At 37.8% G+C, this 22,509-nt stretch overlaps 1 protein-coding gene and 1 long non-coding RNA gene across 2 annotated transcripts; one reads left to right on the forward strand and one right to left on the reverse strand.

Annotated features, from left to right (window-relative positions):
* Positions 1-1,510: 1,510 nt before the first annotated feature.
* On the reverse strand, positions 1,511-2,550 carry LOC136351491 (uncharacterized). The gene is made up of 2 exons (XR_010734690.1): positions 2,447-2,550; positions 1,511-2,192 (listed from the first exon to the last, which is right to left on the reverse strand). It is a non-coding gene; the product is annotated as an uncharacterized lncRNA (long non-coding RNA).
* A 4,470-nt stretch (positions 2,551-7,020) lies between these two features.
* Positions 7,021-22,132, forward strand: LOC4345676 (protein ENHANCED DISEASE RESISTANCE 2-like). Its single transcript, XM_015794590.3, has 22 exons — positions 7,021-7,341; positions 8,308-8,382; positions 8,548-8,601; positions 8,688-8,753; positions 9,839-9,897; positions 10,007-10,083; positions 10,776-10,901; positions 11,514-11,548; positions 12,332-12,432; positions 12,534-12,629; positions 13,131-13,195; positions 14,394-14,465; positions 15,378-15,545; positions 15,629-15,831; positions 15,936-16,002; positions 16,913-17,088; positions 17,610-17,711; positions 18,465-18,512; positions 20,245-20,388; positions 20,496-20,591; positions 20,847-20,948; positions 21,811-22,132. The coding sequence occupies exons 1-22, from the start codon at positions 7,069-7,071 to the stop codon at positions 21,895-21,897; spliced, it is 2,292 nt and encodes a 763-aa protein (XP_015650076.1). The 5' UTR covers positions 7,021-7,068; the 3' UTR covers positions 21,898-22,132.
* Positions 22,133-22,509: the final 377 nt, after the last annotated feature.

The following is a 22,509-nucleotide window of genomic DNA, read 5'->3' on the forward strand; positions in this document are numbered from 1 at the left end:
CGAGTCAATAGTCTCTAGTTATAGTTGTCGACGAGGGATACTCGCGGACCGGATGAGTTAAGTATTGGGGTACGTTGGAACGAGGGTCTACGTAGTATGACATCAAGCAAATAGAAGACAAGAATTATACTGGTTCAGGCCCCTTATCAGGTAATAGCCCTAGTCCAGTTTATGTGAGATTGATAACGATAAGAACAGATTACAAAGAGAGTTGTCGAAACAGATGGTACCGATGAGATCGTAGTCGAGGGATACGACGAGATCTCCCGGCGACTTGGCTCCGTGCACTCCGGCTTCGTAAACCTTGGTGGGTGTGTGGACAATGAGATGCGATGCCCTTCACCTCCCCCTAGGGTCCCTTTTATACCGTGTAATACCTTGACCCCCAAGTAAAACTTAGGGATATGTAAACCGACACGATACACCAAAGATTTTACCCCTTCCAAGTTGGACTTCGGCAATTTCTTAACTCATAGAAATATTTTTCATAATTTAAGACAAGTTCCTAACAGCGTATACGGAAACGATCCGTATACATGAAGGTATATCTTATCGGTTTCATAAGTCATAGGATAGAGGGTATGCCTTATCCGTAACCCTGACAGTAGTCTGTCTTAAAATATAGCAAGTTTATACGTAAGAAGTGTATGATTTTCTTTTTTAAAGTACTCTCTTCGTTTCAGGTTATAAATAGTTTTGACTTTAGTCAAAATCAAACAGTTTCAAGTTTTACCAAAATTTAAAAAAAATATTTTCAACCCAAGACGAATATATTATAAAAATATATTCAATTATTGATTAAAGAAACTAATTTAGTGTTGTAAATATTACTATATTTGTTTATAAACTTAGTTAAACTTAAAGTAGTTTTACTTTCATCAGAGCTGAAACAACTTATAATTTGAAACGAAGGGAACGAAGGGAGTACAATTCTAGCACACAAGTACACAAAACTCATATGTTGATACGAATACACGTCTACTCGGTTCGTAGATAGTGGAATTTTCCGCTTTTTTTTATAACTTGGTCCTTTTAGAAAACTTATTTCGTAATTAAACCTTGCCAAAAAATTTAACAAAAATAGGTCGTGGGCTCAGCGCCAATCACGCTGGCGCTAAGATCGAACGTCCCAACGCCAGATAATATGGCGCTAACATTTGCCACGCTAGCATAGAGGCTAAAGGGCAAATTATTGGCAGCCGGAAGTGGCAGAGTGGCACGGGCACCGGCACGTGGGAACTGGTTGAATTACTCGCTGATGGTGTCGTCTGTCACTTGTCGGTGCACGGTTGGGTGGCCGGTGTTGCAGTTGTCCAGTTGAATGGGTCCAGCAAGGGTGTGTGATGAACAGAGTGGAAGAAGCTAGTAGCAGAATCATGTATACGAGATACAATTCAACCGATTGATTAGTCTTTGTGCGTGTCGTTTCTTGTAAAATTAGTGAGTAACCCTTGTGCTCCATACTTAGGACTTCTTTGTAATGCCAAAATTTTATAGAGATCCAAATGAATTAGTTCGACTTCTGTAAAATCCCTCTAAAGTCATACTCCTTCCATTCAAAAAGGACTAGAGGAGACATTATACAAGGAAAATAATTGTGTAGGGCTGTACCCACGTTGAATGGAGGGGGGAAATCAAATATTCCTACTTGAAATCATATTACTATTCACTCGGTGACCATCATACAGATAGAATCAGATCCTCTAAAATCAGGCAGAACGACTCGTCTCTCCAGTCGCTGATCAGAGCCATCCAATTCCTATCCAACCGTGATAAAAGAAAACTGTGGAAACACAGGCCTTTGTACCAGGCCCATATCAGCCCAATAGCTAAGGGACCCTTGGACGGCTCGTTCGACTCCGCCGCAGCGCATCGCATCGTTCGATTCCGCGGCGCCGCTACGCTCGGAGGTCCTCGTCGGCGCATCGTTTGACTCCACGCCACCGCTACGCTCGGAGGTCCTCGCCAGCGCTCCCCTCCCCTCCCCTCCCCTCCCTGATCCGTCGGCGTGCCACGACAGCAGAGTTCTCACCTCAGCAGTCGACCTTCCGTCCCCTGCCACCGTGCTCAAGCCATCGAGCTCACTGCAGACGCCCGCCCCAGGTTGTGACGACGGCGTTCCTCACCTCACCGGCGCTTCCCTCTCTGCCACCGCGACGCCCCGGCTTCGTGGCCGCCTCCCCTGCCGCCCCCTATGGATAAAAAGAAACAACCATGACATTACGCACCTATTTTCTTCCATCTTAAATACGCAAATTTTAATCTGATGCAAGCTAAGTTGATTTTTCTTCAATCTTCCATTTCAGTTTTCCTTCAATCCATCAATTCCAGCAACAAAACACAAGTTGGGGTACACAACAATACGGGAGGACAGAAAAAAATCAAATTAGAACAACACAAGTTTAAGTGCACAGCAATAGACGACATGAGTGCAGAGATTTGGCACCAGTCTGTCGATGGAGGCAGCATAAGTCCGATCGCCGGCGCAGAACCTTCACCGCGCCAAAAAGGTGAACCCGGCGCCAAAACAGAGAGGATTCGCGCCAGAAATTACTGCAGCCGCAGCTCTATACGTTGTATACGTGCGTCTGCTGACGTTGGGCCGGCCCACGAGCCAAGTGGGGGCAGCGCAAGCAGTCTTGGTTACCGTTGGATGGAAGCGAACGGCCAGATATCCATCGACTGTAGACAAAAGTCATTTGTTCCGACTGCAGAGGATCTTGTTCCATCTGTACACTATGACCCTATTACTATTCGCTCGGTGACAATTTCCCAAGTTTGGTTTTCTTAGGTAAGCTACTCCAAATTTTCAATTTGTGTCCTTTACAAATATTTAAAGATGCAACGTACTCCCTCCGTTTCAGAATGATATTATTTCTATCACTTATAAGATTTGTTTTAGAATAAAACTATTCTCCACTCATCCCCTCATCTCAACAAAAACACAATAATTCTCTATTTAATTTCTTCACATACTTTCTTATTTAAACCAATATAATCCGGTTGGATATAGAGGCCGGGTAAAAAATATTGTTCTCTAATTTTTTTAAAAAAAATACAACATGTTTCTAATTATTTTTATCTAAATTTTTAATATATGAGTATAGATCCATTAGGAATGTTTACATTTTAGGACGGGGGATTACATGTATATCCTACTTTGGGCTCCTCTTCAAATCATTCATCATACTACTTGCGTCGAACATGGTTGGTGTACATCAGTTAGCTCGTCACTGTCCTTACTTTGGATGGACCAGCATTTCGGCAATGGATACTAAATAGGTCATCCAGGTCAGACAAAGAGTGATGGCTATAAAACTTAGACATATAAAAGTAAATTCAATAAAGTCTAAAAGTAATTTACATATATTCTAAAAGTAACTTAAAATAAAACGGAAGTAACTTTGTCACGACATTAGAAGTAAATTCGTTGTATGGATAAAATATGACTTTTTAGTTAATTCCATAATTTGTGCTGATTAATTTAAGGGACAATTTGAACCATGCCACACAAATTTTGCAAAATTTGTGATATGCCACCCTGACCCACATGTCATTTACTCATGTGGGTCCTACATGTCATTGAGATACGGGTGGCATATCTCAAATTTTGCAAATATAGGGTGGCATGGTTCCAGCAAACCCTTAATTTAATTTCTAGATAGAGTCATATTTTTATCTCTACAACGGATTTACTTCAAATGACATGCCAAAGTTACCTTCGTTTTGTTGTAAGTTACTTCTATAATGTATATAAATTACTTTAAGACTTACTGAATTTACTTTTATAGTTTAAGAAGTAACTTAGTGAAATCTAAAACTAATTTAGACATATCATAAAAGTAATTTGTGATTTTTCATCAAAATATAATCATGTGAGATCTTGTTGTAAAGATTTAATTGCAACGAACATAACGGCACAATCGGATTATAAATCGGATAAGTAATTTAAGAGAAACTTATCTAAGAAGGAAAAAAATACATAGATATTGAATGTACTAGTAGATTTTTTTTTGGAAGAAGGATGTCTCTCTTTAGCACTATTCAGTTAGCACTCTCGATGTAGTCGCGTCCAATAAATTAGTAAGCATCTAAATTTTCGGATGGATGTAGGTAAGATGGTCTGGATTAAGACAAGATAACCTATCGGCAAAGACTAGAAATAGTCCGATTGTCCAACAAATGGCCCACTAAAACTTTGACTAGTTATCAGTTGGTGCCAATCTTACTTCCATATCCCCAAATTATAAATAAACTTCCACAAATAGGTTATATTACGCTTTGATTGCCTGTAAGCTAAGGCCTCCGTGGAAATGCATGATTTTTTTATGAATTAGGTGGAAATTGAATTGTTCGTGTGAAAATCATGTTGTTATATTTTTTTATTAAAGAAAAAAAATCATGTGTTCGAATTCACGATAATCGACAACTTCTCCTACAAATTGGAATAGACAAAAAAAAAACCCTTCAAACATAGGAGTACTGCTCTTAAAAGACAAGTTTAAACTCATTTTGTACACTGAAATTTCTGATAATTGGAGTTGAAAGCCCGGTCAAAATTCAAGTATTGTCATCTTAAAAAAAAGAAACTAGGAAGCGACCGGCGTCACCAGGTGACTACGTGTTTTAATTTTAAAAGCGTAAACCCGAGGACTAAATCAGAATAACGAAGCGACCTCGAAGCTAACGGCTACTTTTTGCGCGCTTCCGGCACAGCTTCCGCTGTGGCGGGGACAGCTGACAGTATCTGAGAGTTAGGGATGAAAACGGAGCGGATAGTTTCCGTTAGCTCCGGACAAAAACGGATACGGATACCTTTCGGATCGGATAATTCTCGGATATTTCGGATACGAATACGAATATTTTCTCCCAGATACGAATACGAATATGGTATCAGGGTTTCCGTCAGATACGGATAATAATTCGGATATCCGGTGAACAGTGCTATTCGGATATCCGCAGGACCCATAAGACATACCCCATTTCTTTCTAACTCTATAACCTTCAATATACCTTTATAGATTTTAATTGTAGTTTATCTCTTAACACTAGTCCAAACTATTAATATTATTTAAATTTTAAAAAATATTTATAAATTATACCTCATTTTATATAAAATGAGCTAATTATATATGTTGATATTTGTTTCTATTAGAAGTTGAGTTGGTTTTCGTGTTCCGATAAAAAATTGTTTCCGTATTCGTGTCCGATGATATTCGATTCTTATTCGTATTCGAGATAATCCGTATTTGTTTCCGTATTCGAGCTATCCGTATTCGTTTTCGTATCCGGTAAAAAATATGAAAACGAATATGGTATGAGCATTATCCGTCCGTATCCGCTCCGTTTTCATCCCTATCTGAGACTAGAAGATCTGACCCAAAATTTGATCATTTGGCCCTTTTTAAAAACTTATTTTAAAACTAGTCCATAAAAAAGTTCATACTCCCTCCATACAAAAATCTAAGCATATATTTTTATCACCAAAATCAAGAAAAAATTAACTATAGACCATGAAAAATACTCCAAGTCTAAGGCTGAGTTCTTTCCCCAACTTCCCCCAACTCACCTGTTCCACGTGCACTTTTTTAAACGGCTAAACAGTGTATTATTTTTTAAAAAATTTCGTAAAAATTCTATACGAAAGTTACTTAAAAAATCATAATGATCTATTTTTGAAAAAAAATAGCTAATACAAAATTAATCACGTGTTAATGGACTACTCATTTTCCGTGCGCTAGAAATGTGTTCTCAACACACACCAACGAACATAGCCTAAGTTATATTTCATTTTCAGGTTTTTCTGAATGAGATGGTAATATTTAGAGCATGTTTAATAATATAGCTAACTGCTAACTCTAAAAATTACATCATCTACTGCTAATCTAATAACCTACTCATACAAAACTTTTATATAAATATATACTACACCATTAATACTTTTTTTAGAAGGGTACAATTCAGAACGCACACTTACACACCACACTCACACCACGACACACGCACACACACACGTGCACGTCCCTAACACACGCTAGGGATGAGATTGGAGGCACTAGGCATCAGTGCACGGGAAACGTGCAGTCCCACTGAACGCGCACGCATGTATGTACTCTATTATCTAGCCGGGACCAACCAAAGTCAGTCCCAGGGAAAGAGGGGAAAAATCCTCCCAGACGAGCACGAGCGTCAAACCTAGGGTTCGAATGCTCATGGGCAGCGTGCCCACCGACGACGCTTGCCACCTGAGCAAGCGCTCGGTCTCTACACCGTTAATACTTGAACCACCTCGCATACACATATTATCTTAAAGTTCGTGCTGTAGCTGGCTATATATGTGTAACCCGCTTTTCTTCTCTCTCCTCCATATATGCTTGTAGCTAGTTTATATACTCTATTGGACTTGCTCTTATAGTATCCATGTACCACATTAAATTGTTAATCGGAACATAGGAAGTTATCTTACTACTCATTGGTTGCCTACATGGATACAATTCCTTGATTTTGTTACATGATGGATAAAGTTAAATTCTTCTTGATTTTGGTGATAAAAATATATGCTTAGATTTTTGTATGGAGGGAGTATGAACTTTTTATGGACTAGTTTTAAAATAAGATTTTAAAATAGGAGTATGAACATGTGAGTTTGAGAAGTTGGGGAAAGAACTCAGCCTTAGACTTGGACTATTTTTGTTGAAGTTCTTTCATGGTCTATAGGCCTTGTTTAGTTCTAAAATTTTTCTTCAAGCTTTCAACTTTTCCATCGCATCAAAACTTTCATACACACACAAACTTTCAACTTTTTCATCACATCATTTTAATTTTAACCAAATTTTTAATTTTAGCGTGAACTAAACACAGCCACAGTTTCAAAATAAGTTTATAAAAAGGGTCAACTTATCAAATTTTTGGGAACATGTGAGCTGGTTTCGAAGAGTATCCGTATAATAACGTCAGAAACGAGGCGCGTCACTGAAAAAATTCCCCGTCCTTTTCTCCCCCCTTCCCTTCCAGAGTTCCAGTCTTCCAACTTTTTCCCCCATCGGATTGCGCCCCACGCTGTCGGCGATGGCCACGATCACCTTGAAGCCGCCGGCGACGGCGGCGGCGGCGGGAGGGGAGGTGTCCGAGGTGGAGCTCTCGGAGGCGGGATCGCCGGATGTCGGCAGCCAGAGCAGCGGGAGCGGTGGGAGCGGGCGGAGCACGGCGGGGTCCTCCGGGTGGGTGTACCACCTCGGCGTGAACTCCATCGGCCACGAGTACCGCCACCTCCGGTTCCTCGTCATCCGCGGCAAGACGGTGGCCATGTACAAGCGCGACCCGAGCAAGAACCCCGGAATCGTCGGTTCCCCCCCCCCCCCCCACTCTCTCTCTCTCTCTCCTCCTCCCTCCTTGCTCCCACTTAGTCTCGTTTCTGGATTTCTTATGCGTGTTTGTGATCGCTCTCGCTTCTCGAGGGTTTCGGCTTAGAGCTTGTCGTCGGAGCTGCAGCGGTGAGCGGGGGTTGGATGGATGGAGGCATGGAGCTGCTTTACTCTTTGTTGGGTTTGGTTTGGTTTGGTTTTGTACTGCGCCGTTGCTTTGCACAGAGGCTCTTCGACCTTGTCAGAATTGAATTGGGTTTGTTTTGGCGAACCTTTTATTTTATTTGGCGTAATGTAGGGGATGCATCGATAGATGCGACTGCTATCGAAAATGCGGCTTCAATTGGTTTGGATGATGACAACCGTGTCATTTACAGTAAGAAACTGATCGTTTCTGCATTTGGGGCTGTTCTGGGTTGCAGGTTTTCTTTGGTTCTGCTGGTATTGCTTTATAACCCCGCTTATATATTGTCTGCTTACCAATGATTCTGAAATCCAACCAGTAGAAAATGGGAGTTTTAGAGTAAACTGCTAAGCTGTGTGTGCTTTCTGTATTTGTTCAGTTACTGACCGACGACTGACACTGTCTGCAATTTAAGGATGAAGAAGGTTGCTGGCAATTTTAGGACCGATGCTTGGGCTGGATGCAGTGCATGTGCCTTGTCAGCGTTTGGGTTGTTTTGAATTTTGAGTTGTAGTTTTGATAATATGAACCTTTTTTAAGAAACGGTTATGTTGATCTTGCTAGAATATATACGTAAAATGATTTATGGCTGTTGTCCCTACATAGCCTCAAGGTAGCAAGACAATTGGGTAGATGTGTAGATCTACATTTGACATAACATCACAAAGTGATTCCTTATTTGCAGAATTTTTTTCTCTTGAGATTTTTTGGACATTACATGCATATGGAATCTTATTACCTCTTCTTGTTTTATCTTAGCAACCTATCCGAAAGGGTGTTGTAAGTCACACTCTTATGGTGGAGGAGCTTGGTCGCCGGATTACTAGCCATGGGGTAATGGTCCAATTCTGTCCTTTGATTAACATTTAACTGTCATATTATGTCCCTATTTTTCTAGTGCAGCATAAATCATGTCTTTTTGTTAAAACGTTTTGTTCTAAATGTCTCATGTGATTGCCTTTATAAATAACCAAATATGTTTTTTTTTTCAAAACCCAGGAACTGTATGTCTTGCGGTTTTACAATCGGTTGGATCAAACAAAGAAAGGAGAGGTGCACAGCTCATTATGCTCTTGAATATTTGTAAACAATGCTCCTATATAATGATTAAAAGTTTACTACTATTTTCCTTTTACTAGATTGCATGTGGGGACCCCGGTGAAGCTAGGAAATGGGTTGAAGCATTTGAGCAGGCAAAACAGCAGGTATTTAATAATTCTATAAAATGCTAACTGTTATTGTCGGTGTAAAGTAGATTATGTGTTTTTGGGGTCATCTTCTACACCCTTTATGAAAATGTGGGCTAACTTCAGTTACCTGTAACTGCCAAACTGGAAATACTGTATTCATGGCGTTCAGCTCAAAGAAATCTTAAAAAAAATATTTCTATTTTTTCCTAATTGTGTTGTTGGCATTCAGGTTGTGATAGCATACCACTGAAGTTATTTATTTATGCACCAAAATTTAACATGTATTCAAATCCTTGAGACAATGGCTCATCACAGTACAATAACCAGAAATACTTAAGAATTATGACAGGGATGCATGAAAATTGGCATTGCAGCAGTAGAAACTTTAAACAGCTGCTCTTGAAATCGAGCTTGCTTCCAATAAACATGATTGCTGGCACGAGGGAGGCAAGGGAAGAATGAAATCTTGGAAATGTTGAAGTGTTAACAAATAAGCTCATTGAGTCATGTGCCACTCTTGCACTGGCACCTGCCCCTGAGTGTTAGCACTTGTTTTTGTCACGGGGAATAGAGATTTCAATAATTCATTACTCAGATAGGTCCTTAATAAAATCTCCGCCGGCTATCTGTTATTTCTGCTGTAAAACCATTATCATAATTCATTGTACAAAAATGTTTACTTGAAAATTGAGTTTCAAATTTATAGACAGCACTGGCCTTTTGTTTTAGGTATGACTTCTTCCAATTGTCACATCATGTCCATGTGTTGCAACAAGTCCCAAATAAATATATTAGTCTAAATTACAAGATGTAATAAATAAATAATTATATTCAAATCTGAAACCTATATACATATTTATGTGAAACCAATTGACTACATATGTATACTTGTATGCAGTGATGCGACATTTTTCTATAAAATTCTTACAAATAATATGTGCATGCCTATATATTTGCAGTCACAAAAGATCTTGAGTGGAGGTGGGTGTAGAACCTTCCAATAATATCACCCTTAACACCCTCTTTAAATCAAGATAAGATACAATTAATAATTTCTGCTACATTTCATTTGATTCTTTTATCCTGATTTCTCATAACAGGCTGATTATGACCTGATGACGAGAGGGGTTAGTTGGAATAGATCCCAGAATGAAAACGAGTATGGGAGCTTCTTTGTGAGATGATACCTAGTTTTTCTTTTCCAATTTGCAATTTACAGTTCTTTGTTAAGCCAAGCTCTTACGCCATATAATTATTTACACCTGGAGGCTTAATCTTGATGGGCATCGACCACGTGTAAGGAGATATGCACAAGGCTTGGGGAAACTTGTACGAATTGGTAAAGGTAAGATAACAAAAATGCAATATTAATTTGTACCATGATAATTAGATTACAGTTTTACTCTATAACTTTTGAGACAGCTCAATATTGAATGTTAGACAATTCACTCAATTCCTTGGCTAAATAAACCAAGAATGTTTGACTTTATTTTTTTTCCATAAATCAGTTTAACACCCTCCTCCCCCCCCAAAAAAAAACCAAAAAAAAAACATTTTGGTTGTCCAGTGTCCAGAAGGGTGATAATCAAGATCTGAAATCCAAATGTGGTATCGGTAAATTGTACAACTTGCTAATCCTTTTCCATTTATTTATCAATTTAATTTTCTTGAAAAAAAAGTACTGGGCTTCTTTTGTAGGCATCCTAGTTCGATTCTAACAGAGTTTAGGGCTTAGTCAGATTGAGTTGTTTTATAGAGGACCGATGTTACTCAGTTTCAGAAACATTTCAATTGGTGGGCTCTTTACTCTGCAAAAGTGAGGTGTCCAATTGTTGTCAACTCAGCCAGCAGGCCAACCCACTTTGACTTTGAAGCTCTGCAGAAGAGTTGGATATGAGCATATGACTAACTCTACGGAAAGAAATTGACCCAGATAGTTTTCAGTTAGCCCAATTTTGAAGTTTTACATGAAAGTGCTAACTATGTGATAGATCCATTACTTACCTACAATTCTTTTATTTACGTTTTTGATTACAGGGCCAGAAAAGCTCTTGCGGCAGTCTTCAAATCTTCAAAGCCATGAGATAATTAATACAAACTTTGGAGGCGATTCTGGAGATGCATTCGAAGCACACGAATGGAGATATGTTCGAACATTTAATGGTATCCTTACGCTATTCCTATTGGCACCTTATAACTAATCTGGTTAATCTGCGTGTATTCCTCTTTTGTTCCTTTTGGATGTCTACTCTAATCTATGTTAGATGAAGTTACAGAAAACATCTTTTTAAGTTCTCTTGCTGAAAAATAATATTCTTGTGAATTACTGACTCTACACTTCACCTGGCAATCTACATGACCAACAGTCACTTATTTTTATGAACTATAAGACACCATTGTATCTTGGACAGTTAACTTTAGTTCTGAGTTCATTGCTTAAGTGCACAGGATAATAGTTGACACTATGTCCTAATGACCTTGAGACTCAGTTTGTACCCCTAACATCTATCGGATAAATTAAATTGATACCGAGTCAATTTTATCCCATATGTTCTGCAACACGATACATACATCAACTTGCAACTTGATTTAAGAAAAAATAGCTAGCCAATCAAGATATCTAAACATGGTTTAACTAGCATGACCAAGTGGGATTATTTACCTTTATGTCTATTATTCAATTCCTAGGGCATATATAATGATGAAATTTGAAATCTCTCTAATCATGTCCAAATTATCATGAACTTATTTTCTTTGTGTTTGATTGTTTTGCAGGTATAAGAATTTTTGAAGATATTGCAAACACAAAGGTAAGAAATGTATAACATATTGCTGTAGCTTTGCTAGTTAGATGAACCTATCCCCATTTGTTATGATCCTGGATGACTGAGGGATCAATTGCAAGAGCCAGAGATGATGGCTGGGGAATTGGGGAGATAGAAAGGGGAAGAACAGAGGAACACCATTTTCTCATGGTCCATGTTCTTGTTGGTTACTTGGTTGTTGATCTGTCTTTGCCCCCACTCTTTATGATGCAATAATGATTAAGCAAGGAGCAAGCCACGTAACAATGGTTTCTCCATGTCCAACTATGCAGCAGCCAATATTGGTCAGACAGCCCCATACTCCATACATAATGATAGTGTGTATTTGCCCAGACTTGTTTCTCAGTTTTAACAGTTTAAACATTTGTACCCTAGTACAAAATTAGAGCAAGGTAGTTCTGTTCTTCAATGATTGAAATGCCTGAAGTGGATAATCATCTTTCATCCAATGAGTTGTGATCCCTCCCAGCAAAGTTGCTGCTTCAGTGACTGTTTGGTTTGAAGACAGTAGTTGCCAAAATTTTGTCAGATTGATCACATTGGGTTTGCTGCAAAAGTCTGCGCCTGTTGGTATTGTTGTTCATTTCTTTGCCAAATTATGGTCTGACCACAAGCTACTAATTTTCCTGGCCAAGCTTTCATAATATAAACTTTTCTTTTAAAAAAATGGCTGATTTTGGGAATGAGCCAAATAGGACCATTTCTCTTTCATTCACATGTTTTTAGAATAAAAGCTTATCTATACAAATCATTTCCTAACTTTTGTAGGGTGGAAAAGGGGTACTTCTTAAGTCTGTTGGTGTGGTTGGGGCGAATCCTGATACTGTATTTGCAGTGGTTCTCAGCTCTGATAAGCATAAGCGATATGAGTAAGCTAGCAGTTGATTGCACCTTACACTTACAGTGGAACCAAATACAAGTTGTACTACAATATATTGACAACTTGCTCTACTGAAATTATCCTGTGCAGGTGGGATATGCTGACTGCCGATTTGGAATTGGTAGAAACAATTGATGGATACTATGACGTGGTTTATGGAACCTATGAACCTAGATATTTAAGCTGGTATTTTTAATTCAATGTTTTTTGCATTATTCCCTGCATACGGTGAAATAAATGTTTAACATTATAAATTAATGTACTAGTTAAACACATTTATGCATTTTTTTTGTACCAACTATATTCATAAAGATTATCTGAACATGATCAAATAGCTCTCTTTTGGAATTTGGACAACTTAAGCTTGACATAGATCATGCTTTTCTAGGAAGCATGTTGCTTATAGCTGTTTTTGTTTTGGGGGAAGCATTTGCTAGTTAAACATATTTAGGCTTTTCTTTTTGTACCAATGGTATCCACAAGGGTTGTCTGAACATGATCAAACAGACCTCTTTTGGAATTTGGACAACTTAAGCTTGATATAGGACATGCTCTTTTTAGGAAGCATGTTGCTTATATTTGTACATGTAAGCTTCAGCTTATATTAGCTAAGAGTTGTTGCTATTCCTGATTGAACAGTTTTTAAAATATGTCAATTCAGCTCTTAAGTATGGAGACTGTTTTCAGGTGGAAAACAAAGAAGGATTTTGTTTTTTCCAGACAATGGTTTCGTGGACAAGATGGGGCATATAGTAAGTACTAAGTCTTTATTATATCACAGCTTTATTTTAATATATTTTAGATCTCTACTACTACTCTTTGACACTCCTAAATGGACGGTCCTAAAATATATAATTAGAGGTTCACCTAGCTAGATTGAAATATGATGTAATGAATTCAACCTATCAACTTTGAATACAAATTACTTGACAATTTTCTAGATCTTATGACGTATCAGTTGATTTCCCCGTGTGTTGTTATGTTCTGTTAGGTGCTATTAACAACAGGAAATGAATTGGTTAACTTGGACAGCAGGAGGGGTACATAATCCGGTGTGCTAAGATGTGAGGTGCAGGTGGTGGTGGTCACCTTGGGGCATGTCCATCAGTAGTGAATACTAGTAATCACTAGCAAAATGGGGACTGAGGAATCTGATAGGAAGGTTGGATGCCTACAAAGAATCAATTGATTCCTAACACTTGTCAGTAGGGCTATAGAGGATGCCCTAGGGAAAAAATATCGACCAAGATTGATAGGACTGTGCTGGCCAGTGCTTCCAGGAATACATTTTTACTGGAGTTGACTTTGAAGTAGTTGAGTTGATATCAGTTGAGGACCAAATTCCTTCATATTTCTGAAAGAACTGTGACATGATAATGTTTTACATGAGATAGTGCACAAAAGTCACATCAAATTGATGTATAAATTTGATGGGTTGGTCTGCATCAGCATTGCCCAATCTTTATGAACCAGTGACCAGCTATCTAAATGCTACTATGTTCGTTACTTGTGGTTGGGAGCGAATCCCTCCCGCACGGGAAACAGAGCGGTCCATTAGTGCGTGATTAATTAAATATTAGCTTTTTTTTCAAAAATGGATCTATTTGATTTTTTAAAGCAACTTTCTTATATAATTTTTTTTGCAAAAAAAATACCATTTAGCAGTTTGAAAAGCGTGCACGCGGAAAAAGAGGGGAGTGAGTTCCCAACTCTGGGTGCCGAACTCAGCCTTAGGTTCTAGGTATAAATTAATTAAGTATACCTAGAACCTTGAGGTTTCCAGTTTGACGCACAAGCTTTCTGAACATAAGAAATCATGCTGTGGTCTATGTATAGGGCAACTAGCTGTCAAGTGTGTTAACAGCACATATAGCAGCCGTCTTCCACGATATACTTTGTGTTATGGTTCAAATGAGTTGGTTATGTGTTCATTTTCCCCCCTTGGTGCAGCCATTTTGCAGATTCCTGCTTGTCACAAGAACAAACCTCCAAGGCATGGCTACGAGCGTACAAAAATCAATTGTAAGATTCATCTTTCATACTTTATTTGTATTTTTAGCATGATTCAGTGAGTTTGAGTTGTTTGTTGGTCCTGTATCTTAGCATCAGCTTGTTTTGTGATGACTTGAAGCAGGTAGAGTAGGAATAACCATTTATTTTTCTGTTTCAGAAAATTTTGGTCAGACCATGTTCTCAGTTAGTTAAGTTTTGTCGTACCATGCCCCCATTTATTCTCTCATCATATGCGTTCATTTATTATTACTTACCATCCTTTCTCATCTTCTCCAAACAATTAATGGATGGATCCTTTCTTATTAGAAATTTGGCTATGCAACTTTCATATGCCCAAAACTTATTATATTCTAAACAATAATTATGGTCAAAGTAAACTTATTTTGACTGCATGGGTCGACAACGACATTCTTTTGTGACCGGAGGAGTATGTTGCAGTAGTTGCATAGATGAGTATTTCAGAAAAAAAAATGAATCACTTGTAATCAACTTGGGTGGATAGCAATATCACACCAGCCTATTCATAGATAACTTGAGTATGTCGTAGTATAACTTGGGTGGATAGCAATGCCACGCCTAGCACTACTGCTATTTTGGATGCTGTGGCAAGAGAGTTTGTTATGGTGCTGCTGGGGCAAGAGCACTCCATGAACTCTTGTCCCGGTCGCTTCCCACTTAGGAGCCTAGCTCCTGTGAGAGTTGTTGCGTATCTCTTCGGCGAGGCTTTTTCTTCCTTTCCCTCTAGAGTGTTTCTTGTGAATCACTCTATTGTACATACTCTTTCTTCTTCTTAATGAAATGAAATGCATGGCTCTTGCATTTTCGAGAAAAAAGAACTTTTTGCCCATCACTCTCAAAACTGGAAAAAAAATTAGGGTTTCACATTTTATTGTAATTTGTTAATTCCAACATTTCTTTCAGCCTCAACATGGGAACTAAGAAGGTTGAACCCACCAGGATCATCAACTCCGAAATGCCTTGTTACTCATATGTTGGAAATGAGCCCAAGTTTTTGGGATAGATGGAAGAGAAGACATAACGAGAATTTTGACAGAAGTATTGCTTTTGCTTTGCTCAGCCAAGTAGCAGGTTGGTCAGGTTTGCTTTTATTGCAAGGAATACTATTTCCATTTAGGACATTATAATGATGCCCTTGTATTTCATATGGCCAGGTCTAAGAGAATACTTTGCAGCAAATCCAGCTTTGACATCTGATTTGCCTTCAACAGTAGTGAAGCCCAAACAGTCTGATTCTTTGATCATCCAGAGTGAACTGGAAGATTCTGAACTTAATGATGAATTCTATGATGCACTTGCTAGAGGCGAATCCTTTGAAGATGAGGATAGTGATGACGATGATGATATGATTCCTAAGGTGATATTTTATTGTTTATCAGCGTTATGCAATCAGACTGTTATGTATTATATTATGTTCAGTAATAAATTGAGACTCGGTTTCCTTATGAAATTTCTGTACAGGCTGGAAAAGTGAAGTTCAAGAATATTTCATGGGCTATCGCAGGTCTTGCTATGAAACCGACTAAAGGTCATAATCGTAAACACAAGAGACATTTCAACTCTTCAAGCACTGGTAGACAGTATGTTGATAAAAAAATACATGCATTTACCATTAGTTTCTCAACCACAAAAAGGACATTTATACACAAAGTGTGCACATCTGTGTTATAGTGGATGCAATGTCTCTGTTGCCTTTGTCTATATTTGTAAAAAAAATTATGCCAGTTAATATTCCTTATGTTTTTCAATAACTGTCAAGTTAACTCTTCTATGCAAAATCCGACCAATTATAGCATCTAATATATTTAATTAGATCGAAGGAAAATCATACTGTTAGGTGTGCCATGCATAAAAATTACAATATTTATTTTTTATTTTGAACTAGTTATAAATTTACTAAAAAGAATTATGATTAAAGTTTGAACAATGGAGTCAATGGTGACAATCATTTGAAAATGAAGGAAATTGCAGCACGCCATCTTTTACTCTTCAACCTGCTAGAATGCATAACTGCAAGTTGCTAGCTTGCATTACAACATTTCTCATGGTTCATTTCAGTCATTTTGGATATCTTAAGGTAATCATTGGAGAAGGAGAAAAAGTGATATGTTGTAAATTGTAATTAATCAAGTAAAATAGTACTACCAAAAAGCATATGGGATAAACTAAAGAATGATATATCCTATGGGCATTTGTCTTTTTAAAGCTTGTTCACTTGTTCCCTTTTGTTTCAAGTGAAGGAGAACATAGGTGATAAAAATGTGGTACACAGAAGGGCGGTAAGAATCACTAATTTGCTATAGTTGTAACCATGTACCCTCAAATCCAGAGATCATGTTGAAATTTCGCTGTCCTTGAATTTCTTTTCTTTTCTTTTTTTTCACAGAGGAAGCTGTCCTTCTTAACTATGATTTTACTTCTAATATGTTCTCCTGCAGCTTCGGTTGAGAAGAGTGAATTGGTTACAAATTCAACTCCGGTAACTATTGATTCAAACCATTTCCATGGCACCCTTCGACGAGCGAAAAGTGAGAATGACCCAAACTCTTGGAGTGAGCCTGGTGGAGAGAAGTTCATGATAAGAGGAAAGACTTACCTGACAGATTACACTAAGGTAGGACAGAGTACTACATTTCTATTCCACTAATTAGAGAATTGCATAACCTACATTTTTTATTTCTCTGTTTGTTGAAAAAAGTTAGAAGGCATAATGGTGTGCTTCAAAGAAGTAGAAGGGTTTTATTCTATACATTATGGTGTGTATATCAAAACTTCTTAGAAAATGTCAGGAGAATAATAATTATCGTGTGGATAAGTTAGTTTATTTTGACCAGTCTGAAGTGTAATAAGGTATATCAGTATTCTTACCAAAGACCAACCAGTAAAAAATTCAGATACCAGCCCAGCATTTGGTTATGCGCCTTATTGAGTTGAAACCGCTATGCGGGGAAGATGCATGACTAGTTTTATGTTTAATCATCCTTTTGTGACAAGGCCATATGAGAATATGGTCCCAATTGGCCATGAAGATAACACTGAATATTTTGTGGTTAAGACATTATATTACTCCTTCTGAGAAATATCCTTGTTTCATAATTTGACCTATCAAATGGTTTTAATTTGGCATTTGCATAGGTTGTTGGAGGTGATCCCCTTCTAAAGCTTATTGCTGTCGATTGGTTTAAGGCTGATGAGCGTTTTGATTCAGTTGCCTTACACCCCAAGAGCCTCGTTCAGGTAAAAAAGGTTACCTGACCACCACCAATATCCCAAAGTAATGCAACCAGCTTTTTCTCTATCATGTTTTTATGTAACTGAGAATCAATATGCCTTTCAAAGTATTGATGCAGTCATGCTAGAGTAAAACTGTACATTCCTTGTTCATTCTTTTTCTTGGCACAACCAATAGAAGTATCCAAAGCTTCAGTGTCCTTGTTAACAAAATTTCTAATATCAGTATCCATAATCTAGTAGTCATATGTGTTAGACTATCTTGTGGATTGTGACTTTGCTGCAAACACGTACTCTTAAGCCTCTAATCTATCTTTTTTTTTAATCACAATCATATAAAATTCAATCAAAATCTTAGACCGTACCAATAAGGCATTAATTATCTCCACTATGGTAAGCTTCTATTTCTGGATGGGGTTTAATCTTACAATTAAGCTAAAAGAACAGCTGTTTAGCACTAGTTTGACCTTGAATGGTTGATTTTACATATTATCTTTATGATGATATTTCGTTTTCATCAATAAAATTGGCTAAGATTAATACCTTATTTATTTTGAAGAGATTAAGTCCTTATTTAATATCATTGTAAGCTTCATTATTCTTTCATGAACCTACAGGCAAAACTCTAGTTTAAACTCAACACACATTGAAGTGTTAGATAGGGCCTGCAATGCTGTCTACTTGCTTGCAATGCTGAACTTTATGACATGACCATATACTGCAGCCGATTTTTCTGATCATTACATATTTACATTACAGTCAGAAGCTGCAAAGAAGATTCCCTTCATACTGGTCATAAACTTGCAGGTAATTATTGGTTATATTAACTAATTTGTTATTTTGAGAATTAGGTAGTTCAAAATTACAGTCAAAAGTTCTATAGCTACAAATATGGCAGTCCTTCAATGAGTGAACTTCCTGTAGTGATTTGATCCATGGATTGGAATATGTTCCTGCTTATGATTTTCTAAAGGAGGTGTTAAGTATTATATTTAGGTCTCTATTATATTATGTAATTCTTAATTGTATTGGAAGGCAGGGGTCAGAGAGCAGAGCTTAAGCAAGTTTACCACCATGAACCTGGGAACTTCTAATTGTATTGTAAATCCATAATGTTTGGTCTAGATATTGTATGCTACTCACGTTTCCTGACATGGCATTATCATATTTTTCATTTGACTAATGTTTGTTTTTGTTCAACATAGAAATCCTCAGTTTTGATGTAGACCAAAATAGAAGATTTTTTTTTAAAAAATTGAAATTTTAATTTTAAAAACAAACCCTTCCAAAACTTATTTTTGAGATCTGAACCTTTTGGCCATGCAAGCCGAACTAGCGTGCCAAAACAATACTGCCACGCTGGTCTCGATGGCGTGACAGTGTTATTTGGCCACACCGGTCTCGCTAGCGTGGCAAGACAAAACTGCCACACCCGCTGTAGGTAGCGTGTTAGTGTTGTTTTGCCACGCCAGGCAGGTTGGCGTGGCCAAAAGGTTCAAATTTTGGAAATAAGTTTTGGAAGGGTTTATTTTTAAAATAAAAAAATGAAAAGGTTCAAAAAATAAAAATCAAAATCAAAATATAATTCTATTGGACAGAAATTTTCTGTAGTATATAGATAGATGGTCAACATTTTTCTATTTTGATCAAGATGTCCTACAAAAAATCTTTGCTCATATAGTTTCTAAAGAAGTAATGCAACCACTTATTTTTTTATTGTAACGTACGGACTCTCCACTATAGAGTAGTTTATATAAAAAGTCAATGGAGAATTTACCGGCAAGCCTAAACGGATTATCCAACCAAGGTAACATTTAGAGGTGGATCCACAAGTGTACACAAGAAATGGTATGGTTTTGGATTATTCGTCCGTCCATTGCATACATGCATTTGAGCTTTTAAAAGGAGCATGACACGAGTCTTGCGCTGTCTATTTGACAACACTCTACTAATTAAAGTAATGGTGTAACAGACACCGATTAAATGAAAACGAATAAAGCTACGGATTCAGCTCAATAGATAGTGATATATATAACAGACTAAACAGTAGGTTTTTCTGTCCTTCAGAGATACTGTACATGCAGACATGTACCAAATTTCACATGAAACACATGGGTAACCTCTACCAAGTTATTGATAGACTTGGGTAAACTCTCGTGTGTACCATCATTTTCACTATTCTCATTAACGTGATGTCGTTTGCACATGAATGTGGGCTCAAAAGGGAATGGTTGGTTCATGAAACCGGGCCATTGGAAGTGACCTTGGGGGTCTCATGTACACCATGTCTTTACTATCTAATGGCTCTGAGCTTCTATGCACAATATTTTATCATTCAGAAAATCTCAACGACTTAACACCATAAGCTCTGGAAACTAGGTTTGTAGTTTTTTCTTCCAGTATCGGAAATTAGTTTGCAGTTAATTTGTTAGTATATTTTTGTGTTCCACACTATCACATTTTATTTGATTGGAGGAGGATATCATCTTTGTTATATGGATGATCAGGATGGATAGTATATTAACTCTTAAACATGTAGGTTCCAGCGAAGCCAAACTATAACTTGGTCATGTACTACGCAGCAGAAAGGCCCGTGAATAAAGATTCTCTGTTGGGAAGATTCATTGATGGAACCGATGCGTTCCGAGATGCCAGATTTAAACTTATACCAAGCATTGTTGAGGTATGCATTACTTAATTTATGTTTCTTATTATCTTGCATGTGAATTGATTTGTGAAACTGGTGATAAGTCAAACTTTTGATGTGAATTGAACTATAAATGATCTCAGGGTTATTGGATGGTAAAACGTGCAGTTGGAACAAAAGCTTGTCTTCTGGGAAAAGCAGTAACATGCAATTACCTTCGCCAGGATAACTTTCTAGAGGTGATCTAGTGAACTTTGGCTTTGTTGAATCTTGAACCTTTTTGAAATATCTATTTAAGCAGAGGGAAGGACTACTGTGCATGGTGGCTTCAAATTTGAACTCAAGCTACTTAAAGATTTGCATAATCGGGAATCTCTCAATTTTATAATTTTATTGTTTTAAATTGGGAAAAAAACCGAGTACTATATTTATATTATATTAATTTTTTTTTAAAAAAATCCTCGGTGACCTTACAAGTAAAATTTACTTTGCAGATAGATGTTGACATTGGTTCTTCATCCGTTGCACGGAGCATTATTGGTCTAGTCCTGGGATATGTCACAGGCCTTGTTGTTGATCTTGCTATTCTAATTGAGGTATGAACCTGCAAAATCAGACCTGAAACAACAGTTTGCTTTTTTGTTTTTCATATATTTCCTATTTCTAAGTGGATTTAAACAAATAAAGATTCTACAAATACCTCCATTACTTCTAGCTAAGCTTTAAGACTAAAGTGTCTATTGGAGTTCAATAGTGTGAACAATAGTTGATTTTCTGACATCCTGTGCAACCCCGATTGTAACGTAACAGCAGTTGCACAACATCCTGTATTTACTCTATTGGAGATTCCCAACATTATGGGTGGCCATTCAGCCAGATCAAAAATTTTGGTTTGGTCTTTCTGTCTATTGAAAATTTCCGTCATCTAAAAATGAAGACAAAAATGCATTACAAAATAATGAAGACCGAACTATTCGGTTTTGGTCATTTCGGTTCATTCTTCGGTCATGACCAAAGTGACCGACCAAATTCAGGAGATCCAAAAAATCAAAGAAATCACAAATAAATGTTTAAAGCACTTCCCTTGCTCGATTAATTCGGCTTGGTTGCTCGGTTTGCGTCGATTGTGTCCACCCCTGCCCAACATTTGAGAGCAAAAGGACATTATCGCAGTACAATTTCTCATTATTAGTGTGCTTTATAGCGCATCTCAATGCAAACCCCCTTCTAAGGCTAATTCGCCTTTTCAGTATGGTATTTTCCATATCTGGCATATGCCTAGCCTTCAGTTCCACTCTTTGCTTGCAAATGTTAAAGACTCTGATTTCATGTAGGAGTCTACTCAACTAACAATGTTCACGGTCTCTAATGAAAAAGAGTATTTTTTGGGGGTTTGTTGAGTCAGGGGTGCAGATGTGACTGTAACACCAGGAGTGCTAATATGTTTCATGTTTTCAGGCAAAGGAAGAGAAAGAGCTGCCTGAATACATTCTTGGCACAGTTCGCCTAAATCGTGCGAATCCCGACTCTGCAGTACCCATCTAAAGTCAGTTCTATATTTCTTGGCTCAATTATCCTTTTCTCCCACAGAAAAGGTGGGATTTTTTTTGGCAGATCTGCTTTTCTGCAATTTTCTTTATTATCTGTGGTTGCATACCATTTGTAAAAAAGAAGGTAGCATCAATTTCACATGTACAGATTACCTATTACAGACATGATGCTGTCGTACATACAAATAGAGGAAATGAGCGTTTATTTATCTCCAGTTTGGGGACAGCAACCGAAGGATTCCCAGTGAGCCTTACTGGACTTCTCATGCTGCCACTTCACAATTGTGGAGTCTGTTTAGCTGTGCCAAGGTACTTGTGGACATGGAGTTTGTGGCCAAAAGGTCTTGAAATAGTTGGTCAAGAGAAGTCCAGGAGGTCTTGAAAAGAAAACATCGCAGTCAACAACAAAGTTGGCTGGTCCACTCGGCAACGTGGCGTATCCCAACTGGATACGTGTTCACGTCTGAAAGGAAGTCAAGGTTTGTGTTGCTTCTTCTTCCAAGTCACATACTGGTTGTCCCCCTGTTGGAGAATTCTGTTTTGCCTCTGGTCTTGCACCTCGCGTGCAGCAGCCAGCAGCAGACGATTGTCTGGACTCTGGCCTGCT

The sequence above is a fragment of the Oryza sativa genome, chromosome 8 (genome assembly GCF_034140825.1).
Source record: "Oryza sativa Japonica Group chromosome 8, ASM3414082v1".
Lineage (NCBI taxonomy): Eukaryota > Viridiplantae > Streptophyta > Magnoliopsida > Poales > Poaceae > Oryza > Oryza sativa.